Genomic DNA, 12186 nt, shown 5'->3' on the forward strand with positions numbered 1-12186 from the left:
TAGAATGGTTTCTGCTTTTCAGATTATTGTGCTACTGCAATTCAATGATTAATTTATTCAAAATGGAGAAGCCAATGGGCAGCTAAGATAGTTAGAAAACCTTTTTCCTATTTGTAAAAATTCCCCCAGTCACTACGCGCTTTAAATGTGATAACAGCTTTGCAATGGCATCTAATGGGTTTGATAGGGTTATCTCTTAAGAGTTACTCAGTGTTTAAATCTTAAAACCCAGAAGGTTTTAAAATTACCCCTTGCATTCTTTTCTTTCTGATTTCCCCCTCTTGTCTTTAACTTTCTTCTCTTTCCCGTATCTCAGTCAGTTCTCACCTTATCAGTCCACCCTCATATTCCATGTTTGACTAAACTTTTCAGAACCATGTTACAGTCCTTTCAAAACTGGGGAATCTGGCATCTTCTTTCTCTGCTGTGATCTCTGCTTTCTACCATTCCATCCCTGTTCCAATTTAGCACATGTGTTTCCAGGAGAATGCTTGTAGGTATATCAGAAGACTGGCTTCTCTTCAGTGAATCTCAGGTTCTGACTCCAATATGTTCACCAATGCGAGTAACTTCTTAATTCTTGCAGTTTTCATGTTTTCTGGGAAACCTCTCCAAAGACTGTGTTTTCAACAAATACAAATTCTTATTTTTTATTATTATTTTAGAATATTTGGAAGTATGTATGGAAAAAAATCAGCCAGCCGTATAGCATATTCACCTGTAAGACAGTAGCATGTATGTCCGGTCTCTCTCACATGTTTTGAACCCACAGTAACAGAGAGTGCCTTCGCACAGATCTTGAGGAAGAAAAGAGAATAGGATCTAACTTGATTCTGTACCATGAAATTATAGACATAACTTGAACTAAGGCTGTAACCTTGCTCCTGTAGCACAGTGTTAGTACTCTCTGCATATTGAACAATGTTACAGTGTTCAATTTTGATATAGTCCACATTCCATACCTGTGATTATCTTGAAAAAGAAAAGAATAGTCCTTTTAGATTTAAGACTTTGGCACTTTGAAACATGTCCAGTGCTGCAGAGGACTGTATCTCTGGAAATAAGAAGGCAAGAGGGAAAAAGGAAATTTATACTGAAGTTCCATATGAACAGTCCAGAAGAAATAATGTCTTGTAATGTTAATTTTTGTGAAGATGTTTGGAATCACAAAGGACTGATCTGGTTCTGTCATTTAAATACTTAAATTCATATTCATTAGTAAGTATTTAATGAATAATGTATTGCTAATGGATATTATTTTGTGAGAAATACTGAAAATAGTGAAGTGTGTTTGAGCCTATGTATATAAATAATCATTAAGCTACCATTCAAAAGGAAAAAGATGAAGTTATAGAGAATATTATGTGATTTAGCAGAGTAATTCTAGGAGAGAAACTTGTTAGCAGCTGAATTTACATTGAGCAATGGGATCTCAATTGACTGAAATAAGAGTCATGAATTAGATTTTCTTCTTGTTAGAGAGAACATAGCATATTTTGTGGCATTCCTCAGCAAACTTAGCTTTGATGTGGTTCACCTTGTGTTTTGATAATAAAATGATTGTTAAGTAATTATTAATTAATATAGGAGTTCAGGAATGGATGAGGGTTTCAGGGTTTCAGTATTAGAAGAATGGACGACATTTTAGAGCTGTCGTGAAGCTAGACTTGGCAGGATTTGTGGGCAAGCCACCAAGTGGAGGAATAAATAGCGTATCAAGGTTACGAACTGTAAAAATGAATAGGATTATAGATATAAGATGTCACACAATATAGTTGATGTGCTTTTAGCTTGTAGAAATTCAGTTTATGACTGAGCGTTCAATTGTAGATGTGAGAAAAACATCATCAGGGCAAAGAGGAGGAACCAGATCCGAAATGTAAGTTAGATACTTGCTGAAACATTGAAGTGGATAAGAATAATAAGAGCAAGTGAAGGCAGCCTGCCTGCCTGCTTTTCTGAGGCAGAAGGGAATTTAAAGAGTTTCCCTGTTTGTGTGCCCTGCTGTCCTGTGCAGTCCCCTGTCCCTCATCTCACCGCTGCTGACTCCTTTCAATCCGTGACTTGTCTTCTCTCTGAGCGGTGCCTTAGCACCAACACAGACCAGGAGCTCTGGGTGAATGACATCCTGAAGGGATGGTGGCTTTCACAAGGGCCACCTGAGGGCACCTCAGCTCCCGTGGTGTCACTGGGGCTCCACCGAGCAGCTGGGCAGTGTGGGCTCTTCTCACTGCCTTCTGCTGTCTCTGGACTGAGGGAGTCATTGCATGTCACCGCTATGCTCCAGGTCACCTTTGTATTTAAAATGTGTATTTAAACCATGAACTTGAGATCTGATGTTCTTTTTTTTTTGCTATTTTTTTTTCTTTTGATATTGTTCCAGTGAAGTCCTTCAAAATATCTGCTACATCTAGCAAAGGTGTCAGAAAGTAGTGCGTTCATCCAGAGAAAACATAGTTTCGCCCTTGAAACAATTCTCAAACTTTGCTGAATGTTTTCTGTTGGAAGTATTCTTGTGACCAGAAAGTGAAGTCTTAGCATTAAAAAATGTTATAATGCTTTCTTCTTTTCTACATTACAATAGGAAGCACTTTTTTCATGAAGTGAGCATACATATCAGGGGGATATGTGAGATTCCAAATGATGCTGATAAACATGGATAGAAGAGTGCTGGAAAAACAGAGGATTTCCGTGTAAACTTGAGAAAGAGGCTTACCTTTAAAACTAGTATTCTGCTTATGCAATGTGAAGCACAAAACAGTTTCACTAAAAATTATACAAATGCTGCAGAGGACAAAGTAAGGAAAAAAAGTATAGTTGTAAATGAAGATTGAGAAGGACTTCTTGTTGAAATAAAATGCAGATGGCTACTGATTCGAGGGCTGTATAGTGACAGTGGTTACAAAGTGCATCAAAGTCAGGGTTTGTGGGCTCCCTGCTGCATTAAAAACATGCAGCAGATAAATCATTCACATATTTTTTATTAGTTATTATTTAAAATGAGTATGTCCTTGCATAAGCCAGAACTAATAATTTCTTTATCTCTGCACAGCCGAGGCAACGAGAACAGACTAGCGCTCCGCCGACAGACCATTCTGCGGGAGAAGGGAAGGAGGCAAGCCAGTCGAGGGCCGGCGTATATGTTCAATGACCGCTCAACAAGTCTCTCTCTTGAGGAGGAACGCTTTTTGGATGCAGCAGAGTATGGAAATATTCCAGTAATTCGCAAAATGCTGGAAGAATGTCCCTCGCTCAATGTGAACTGTGTGGACTACATGGGGCAGAACGCCTTGCAGCTGGCCGTTGCCAATGAGCACCTGGAGATCACAGAACTTCTGCTGAAGAAGGAGAACCTCTCTCGGGTTGGCGATGCCTTGCTTCTGGCTATTAGCAAAGGTTACGTTCGGATAGTGGAAGCCATCCTAAACCATCCCGCGTTCGCCGAAGGCAAGAGGCTTGCGTTAAGTCCCAGCCAGTCAGAGCTCCAGCACGATGATTTCTATGCGTACGATGAGGACGGCACGCGGTTTTCCCATGATGTTACCCCGATCATTCTGGCCGCTCACTGCCACGAGTATGAGATTGTCCACACTCTGCTGAGAAAAGGAGCTCGGATCGACAGGCCGCATGACTATTTCTGCAAGTGCAGCGAATGCAATCAGAAACAAAAGCATGACTCTTTCAGCCATTCTAGATCCAGAATCAATGCCTACAAAGGTCTGGCCAGTCCTGCTTATCTGTCTTTATCCAGTGAAGACCCTGTAATGACTGCCTTAGAGCTCAGCAATGAGCTGGCTGTGCTTGCCAACATCGAAAAAGAGTTTAAGGTAAGTAGAGGGGCACTGAATTTGATAGAATGGCAAAGTTCAGTCAAAGGTCTTTCTCTCATTCCTCGAGCAGTAAGAGATCAGCAGCATCGTTGTAATTCTGTCAGATAACATGGGGAAATATGTAAATGTTTAATGAATGGAAGATTTAATTTCTTGGGAATGTCTCATTGCTCTGTGCTGATTGTAATTCATACTGCTTGTATAGAGTGTGCCAATGAACTCATTTCCCTCTTCCTGCCAGGCAGGGTTGGTAAAGGAGGCCCTTCAAACCCATGGGTGAAGCTGGCTTAGGACAGGGGAAAAAGGAAACTAAAGTAGTACAGTGTAGTCACTTATGCAAGAAATATTGCACAATTCTATTAAACTCTCATGCATCTATTTTCTCATAGTTGAACTCAAAGTTGAACTGAACATTTTTTCACTCACGATATTTTGCATTTATTCACTAAAAGGACTCTAAATAATGTCTGGTATTTTTGCTCACCTCTTCCTCTTTTTTATTTACTTGTACTTAATTATATGTGAATTCTGTGGAGTTTAAGACATTTTCAATGTCATACAGAATTTTTATTGTTTCAAAAATGCAAGATTTTGAAAAAAGATAATAGTTGAGTCCCAGAGATTCAAGGCCTCTTAGATCCTTGAAGAATGAATGTTCTTCAGGGTATTTGTTTTCTTACCTAGATTACAGTGGTGCATAACCTACAAAAATATTTACCTCAGTTTATTTGTTTTAAGACAGTGAGAATGTAAGCTTTTTGCTCCCAGTAAATGCGAAGTCAGGCCTTGTGCAAACATTGGCAGTGTTAATTATGACTTAGATTTGCTAAAAACTCTCAAACTTGATTTACCTTGGGGGACCGTTTTGAAAGCAGATGGTCGTGTATGATACTACTGTGGCAGAGCAAGTATATAGACTTCACTAGCAGGAGATCTCTCCACCTCCAAAGCAGCAACAGAATCGTTTCCAACATTGTGTTAGGAAGAGTTTGAAGTTGCCATGGACAATATTTAATGTTAATCTTCTTAGCAGTGGCACAGTGTGTAAGGCCCTGAACCTATCTGTGTTCAGCCTGTGAGCTGAGAGGCTGCATTAAGTTCTGAATTAATTCATTCATTAATTACTCCTGAATTTGTGTTCATAGGCAACAAGAAACTGAAATATTTTGTGAGGAGGGAAAAGAAGGAGTAATTTGCAAAGGGATTCTAAAAACAGCAGCTAAACAACTGGAATAAAAGCAGAGGAGAATTTTTATTTTATATCCATAAGACAAAGTGCTGGGAAGAGAATTTCAGCTTAATGTGGAGGATGAACGTCTGCCCCGTGAAATCCCTGGCAGAAATCCATAGGACTTCAGTGGACTGAGATTTCATCCATTGCTTTCATGTACACTTCAGAGAAGAGTATTTAAACCACATAGTGTTGTTTCTTTCTCTTTAGCAGCTGCTGAAGCTGTGAACAAAAGAACTTGATTAACTTAAAGGGGAGTAAATTTAGAACAGAACAGAAAAAACATTTTTCATACACCATAAATGCAGCCTGTTAAGTTCACAGCTATGTTGAGATAAATAGCATGTCTGATTTGTAGGGACTGTATAGATCCGTTTACCACAGTTGAAGAGACACAAAGCTAAGATTTTTATAAATAAAATCATCATCTGGAATAGTCAGCAAGAAGTGTCCTTCAAATGTGTGCTGCAGTACACAACTGGTGAGAGGAACGAGGAGCGCAGTATTTGTCCCTGGTGCCACCAGGACAAGGATCAGAGCACTTGGGTGAGAAGAGGTGGGCTGGTTCAGAGCAGCCTTCTGCCTGCCCTGAAGCACCAGGAGGAGATGCTTCCTGGGCCTGAAGAAGTTCTTCCCCATGAGGGTGATGAGACACTGGCACAGGTTGCCCGGAGAGGTGGTGGAAGCCCCATGCCTGGAAGTTTTTAAGGCCAGGCTGGATGGGGCTCTGGACAGCCTGATCTAGTGGGGGATGTCCCTGCCCATGGCGGGGGGGTGGAACTAGACGATCTTTAAGGTCCGTTCCAACCCTGACAATTCTATGATTCCATGATCCTATGACCTGCTCATTCCTGAGTGACTTCTGATTTTTCAGGTCTTATTTCATCTCAGTTGCCTCCTCTAGTGCCGCTTCTAGCTTAGAGTTGTGTAAAGAATTGCAACAGAGATTTTGAGGTACCTTCCCTCAGCAGTAACGGGAGGCTAGACAAGAGACAACTCCATATTGCTGGACATTAGTCTTCTGAGCTCTACTGAGGATGTACAAACTTGTTAGAGTAGACTGAAGGTGAGTAGGAACAATGAGGAGCAGGAGCACAAGGCAATATGGAGATGGATCTCTCCCTTAATTTAAGGTTTCACTGGAGCAGGTGGCTGGCAACATAAGGTCTTTTGGGAATGTTCTTGTAGGTACTAAAATCATGTGGTGGTTCTGCATAAATATTTAAGACCATGGAGTACATTTATACGTGCATTGACCAGAGTTAACATTTACACTATTGATGTGTTATAACGTTTACAATATCCTGACAGGCTGGGGGCTTGACTGAGAAATACTGGGCTTAGGTTTGTTGCAGGCAGTGCAAAGTTTGTGTGTACAAGTTGCAGGGAATGGACGCTGTTGTCTTTACTGAGTCTGAGCTTGTTTGTGCTCCTGCAAGCTCATAGCCCTGCTTGCAGCAATTTGTCAAAAAATTGGTACCCTTGCTTTAGTTCAGGAGTCTGATACTGTGATCCAGATAGTTTTTTTTAGTCCCTGCATAAAAAAGTGAGTTTTGTAGAAATGTGTTACACCTGTTGGTGTTATCAAAATGAGCATATTTTTAGTACATAAATTAGCTGGACATGGAAAATCTTTAGCTCCACCTAGGGTTTGCCTGAGACATTTAAAGTATTTCAAACATTACCTAAATGAAAACTTTCTAGTAATACACTCTGTTAAAAGTCACCTATTTTATAGTGCTGATGTGGTGTTGTTATAGGGGAACTTCCTAGTGGGTGCCTACAGCAACCAGTGGCACAGATAATTCCCAGCTCTTCCTAAGAGGCAATGGAAAGAGTTAATGCTCCCGAGTACCTCTGAGATATTCAGGATTTTCTGAACAGCGTTTAATTTAGCTTTTTATGACATGGCTAAGTGAGCAGCTTTACAAGTTTTGGTATTATATAGAGTATTTTTATTTGAGGGGATTGTGCTAGTGTTTTTTGTCATATAAGTTGTTTGCCCACCCTAGACCTCTACTATGTTCGTAAGAATGAAGAAGGTATCTGAAAAATGTTTTCCGGCCGAGATGTGGCCTGGAGTTTTGAGAGGGACAGCTGTGGCCTACTGCTGTTCCAAGTGGACAAGATTTACATTTAGTACAAATTTCACTGCAGCTCTAACAACAACAGACTGTTTTATTGTTTAATGAGATGGAGAGGAAAATGTACTTTTAAGTTAAATGTAGTTATGTTACTGTTGCTGTAAATTAATACCCCTAATAAGGTCCTCTGAATTTGCTTTTCTGATGAGAATCAAAATCCAATTTATAATCTCAAAGTCTGATTTTCTGTTTTCATTTCTACAACTCCCATTACAGAAATCGGATCCCAGGCTTCATTATAGGTTTTGTCAGATCTGTTGCAGAAAAGGTAATTCACCACTTAGAGAAGAAAAACTGGGTCCCTGAAGGAGTAAAGGCCACCTCTGCAAGGGGAATAATGTGTTTATCTACCTAGTAAGATGTCTAAATCCAACATTTAGGTCCCATTTACATCATAAGGCAATTTGAAACCTTAAATCGTTGTATAGCAGGATCCTTGTTTCTGGTTTTGGCCTCTAGAGTTCACCAGGCACGGCCAGGACATGGTCTGGAGCACAGCTCCATCTCCTCTGTGGGGTTCAGCACCAGCGTTGTGTCCCGAGAGCATTTTCATCCCAGGCACAGTCTAGGGGACACCAGGAGCCTTTGGCTGGTCACAGGAGACTGCGAGGAGAAAGTCCCTTTCTCCTGGGAGAAACAACTGTGGTGATGCTCTCCTGCTGTCCTGGCCATGCTGTCTGGCTTATGTGGTCAGAAGTAACACAAGTCATGGTCAGCTGAGGTTTTTAGAGTGACCTGCTTGCTTGCTCGCTCCCTTACCTGGGAGACCAAGACAATCTGCAGCTCCTCCTACCACAAAGGCCAGGTGACCCCTTCCAGCAGCATCCACTGTCAGCCCCAGTCCTCCTGTCCTTCCTCTGCCACCAGCATCTCATTGCCCTGGCTCCTCATCCCCTGCAGCGCTCTCCCCAAGTCTGTTGGCAGGGTCGGAGCATCCAGTTCTGCCCCATTGTCCTTGGCGTGGCAAAATTTGGCAAAACTGATTTTTCCTAAAACTACTGAGGAGCCCTGAGCCGACGTTGTCACATGCATTAGATAAAGCACGTGCATGCTTTATTGCAGAATTAAGGGCTGATACTTTCTAGAACCTCCAACTATAATTTAATTGCCAACTACCTTCTCAAGTCTCCCAGAACTGGTTTTTTTTAATTAATTAAGTTTACAATTTGTGATAAAGGAGAACTCCTGGAGTTATTTGTGTGGTTTTGACCATTTTAAAAAATACCTTAGGCCAAACACGATCTCTTCACTTTCATTAACGGGAAGAGACATGTGGGTGTCAAGGAGGGGAACTTTCTGTGCATGTGTGACAGAAAGAAACCAAGATGGCAAGAAGTGTGTATTAATCATTTTTGCTGTGACTACACCTTTACGTGGACCAAGGAGACAAGGGGCAAAAGGCATCCCGTGCAGTAGTCTCTGCAGGTTAACACACTTGATCTCTTAGAAACAAAGTTGCCTGACTTGAGCTCCCTGCCCTGACAAATCCTCCTGTAATGTTTTAAGACATTATCATCCCATCTGTCCTCTGTAATCTTCCTGAAAAAATCAGTTCTTCAGCTCAGCTACAACGACTCAGCGCAGCTAGGGCAGGATTTCACAGCAAGGGAAGCTGTTTTATTGCATTTGCAAATCAGAAGTTAAACCGTTGGAGTTTATGGATGAATTTACCGTGTGCTGTGTACAAACCTAAACTCAGAAGGAATAGTTCTGTGAAGTGTGAGTGGGGGTGTCTGGCTCCTTTAGAAAGTGCCCATTCAGTATTCAGTTTGGTAAATAGGACTACACTCAGAAAAAATCACGTTCTTCATTAGAATGGATTTTTGTTTTGAGACTACCCGAAAGCATTGGACTGCATGCTGGAGTATTTGTCTCCTCACAGACTTTTTGAAAATCCATATCAAGTCTCAGTCACCAGAGCTGGAACATGATGAAGAGTGTGTGTGGATGTGCGTGTATATATGTATCTCACAGAGGAAAATACGTGCACACAAATATATTACAAACATATTACAGTATTTTTTTAGTATTTTTATGAAGGCCAAATTATTTTGTTCCTAAACTTACTGAAAAATATTCATTTTTTCATTCGATGTTCAAAGGTCAGATATCATTTCAGAACAGTTCATGGTACCAAATCGTACAAGGGTGCATAGATCGACACTGTGTTTTTTCTTTGCCTGTGAATCTCAAATGGCTGGTTTTGCTTTCATTTTGAAGAGGACGTTTATGTATTAAAATGATTGAATACTGAAACTTGTCTTTGCTGCTACAAAAATGAGAGCCAAACAGAAGGTGATGTATTACTCTCAAAAAATGCTTTCTGTAGAGCCAAGAAGTCAGGGTTTTGGCTAATCTCTCTTGTTAATCTTCTGAAGAGAGGAAAAATAAATTATACAACAATAAAATATACAGCACATCATGAAATGGTTATAGTACTTAGGTTCTGTTGTCTTTATAGAGACATGACATTAAAGTTCCTTTCTCTTTTACAACAGATTTGAGCTACCTTGCTTATATTAATTAAAAAAATAAATCAATAGCAGTTTCCTGTATAAATACAGTAGTGTCTGTAAATATTTGTCTGTGACTGCATTCGTCTAAGTAGAGTGAAATGTAAAACTTGGATGCAGTCCTTTAATATATGCAAGTAATAAACTGGTATTTTGGTGTTTGGGGTAATAAAGCACAAATATGTTTGAAATATACCCTTGGCAAATAAATTAGAGCATTCTATATACTCGAAATAATGTTTTTTTTTTCTTTTAGAATGTGCATTAGATGGCAGTTAGTGTGAAGGAAGTAATTAAAAAGAAGAGAGACTAAGAGTGAGAGAAGGGGGGATGCTATAAAGAACAGTCCAGAAAAGGAAGAAATGTGTCACTGTAATAAAAGCATACGTAGAAAATTACTTTGAACGTGAAATAGAGACTAGTTGGGCAGTCCTGTATAGCATGGGTTTGTTCGAGTTTTTTCATTCATTTTTGGGTGAAATAATCTACTGTAATTTAATCTTTTAAAGACATTTAAATTAGCAGAGATCACAAAAATATCAGAAGTACGTGTTTATGAGTAAATATCCTGTAAGATCTAGGCCAGAGACAATATATCTACACATTTTTTAGCTTTAGGTTTCTATCTGTCTGTCTATCTGTCTGTCTATCTATCTATCTATCTATCTATCTGCCTGTCTATCTGTCTATCTATCTATCTGTCTACGTACTATCTATCTATCTCCCTGTCTGTCTAGCTACATTCAGTTTTTATGACCCTAAAATAGCTGCAAGTGAGGAGTGGTTAACAAACTATGGACTGCAATGATCAAAATACCTTTTTCTGTATTGACTTACACCTTTTGGAAAATATTGACTGAGTATTTGGTAGTTAAAGCAATAAGCAACTGAACCTGCAGTTTTAGAGCAACATTTCGGCTCACGTGGCAAAGTCTGCCATGAGATATTTGAGCTAAAGAGCTTTGAGTTGAAGTCAGAGAAGTGGTATCATCATGTTATCTGTAGCACTACTAACACTGTTGCTGGAGAACAGCATTCAAATCTTGTGTTTGCAAGCTGAAAGAGAGGTTAGAAAATGAGAAAGATAAGATTTACAAGAATAATTCAAGGCCTAAGAAAATCCAATATATTGATGTAATTATCAAGAAGGCTGGGAAGTTATTTAGATGTGTTCTCTGTAGGATACTCATCTTGTCCAACTGAGATCTCTACAGGGTAACTTTCTACATCTGCGCTAATTATCTAGACTTTTGTGACAGTCAGTGAATAGAAAATTTTCCTCTGTGCTGTTCATCTCAACTTGAAATAGTCATTAAAATATGCCATACAATATTTCTGAAAGTGGTTTTTTACTTTCATTTGGCTCTAAAGCAAGTCTAGAGAAGTGACACAGGTATAAAACTTGATAATGCAGATATCCAACGTAACCAAGGTGAGTTGAATATTAATCTTTGAACATTAAGGGGAAGTAGATGCCTGATACCAAAGTGCTGTTAATCTACCAGAAAAAAACCTAACAATAAAATCACAAGATGCAAACAAACTGTGGATGCTCACAGATGTGTAGCTGAGATGTAGAACTAATTGTCTTGTGTTAAGCCTGAACGGCAAGTTATCTTCTTTCTTCTTTTCTTTTGTAGAATGATTACAAGAAATTGTCTATGCAATGCAAAGATTTTGTAGTTGGACTCCTCGATCTGTGCAGAAATACGGAAGAAGTGGAAGCTATTTTGAATGGTGATGTAGAGATGAGCCATAATAATGGAGAACATGGTCGCCCCAGCCTTAGCCGCTTAAAACTCGCCATTAAGTATGAAGTTAAAAAAGTAAGCAACTGTGTTGGTCAAACAGACATGTCATGCTAGTGGTATTAAATTGTGCTGTTATTAAGTGATTTAGTTTTAGTAGCCTATAACAGATTAGTACTTGGGCCCTTGTGCCTGGTTTATTTTACAAATGGAAGAATCTTTGCCCCAGTTAGCTTGCAGTATTAGCACGAAACAGATATTCAGGGTGGATACTGGTCACAGTGTGTGCAAGAGCAAACAGCTCTAAAAAAATTTGTAGCTCTAAATAAATTTGTAGATATTTGCTTGATTTAATTTTAAGCTATTTTTAAAAAAATATGGAAGTAATTTGCACTAATTCTGCAGCCTGGAATGGTGTAAGATGTAATAAAAGCCAGAGGACAGTAGAGCAGTCCTGTGCATTGCATGATAACAAATATATATATGCATTTTTGTCAAGATGTTGCATCTTACAAAGTTAAGAATCCTTGGTGAAGTTGTATGCCTCAAAAAATGTATCATTGTCTGTACAGAGGATCAGAGACACAATCTAGGACTGACAGTATGCTGTTTATCACTTCTGGAGAACAACAGGCTCTTCTTTGGCTTACTTTCATTTCTGCTGTCAGTTTAATGGTCTGGTCTGCATCTGCTAAGTGCTCAGTGAAAGCAGCTGAGTAA

General features: G+C 39.5%; 1 protein-coding gene across 2 annotated transcripts in view; it reads left to right on the top strand.

Annotated features, from left to right (window-relative positions):
• The first annotated feature begins 3056 nt into the window (after positions 1-3056).
• TRPC6 (transient receptor potential cation channel, subfamily C, member 6) overlaps positions 3057-12186 on the top strand; it is a 36639-nt gene continuing 27509 nt past the window's right edge. For both annotated transcript variants that reach the window (XM_009868619.1, XM_009868620.1), the window contains exons 1-2: positions 3057-3827; positions 11359-11544. In XM_009868619.1, the coding sequence (XP_009866921.1) occupies positions 3141-3827; positions 11359-11544 (873 nt within the window). In that variant the 5' untranslated portion in view covers positions 3057-3140. The remainder of the gene's footprint in view (positions 3828-11358; positions 11545-12186) is intronic.

Source organism: Apaloderma vittatum, unplaced genomic scaffold, assembly GCF_000703405.1.
Source record: "Apaloderma vittatum isolate BGI_N311 unplaced genomic scaffold, ASM70340v1 scaffold1854, whole genome shotgun sequence".
Lineage (NCBI taxonomy): Eukaryota > Metazoa > Chordata > Aves > Trogoniformes > Trogonidae > Apaloderma > Apaloderma vittatum.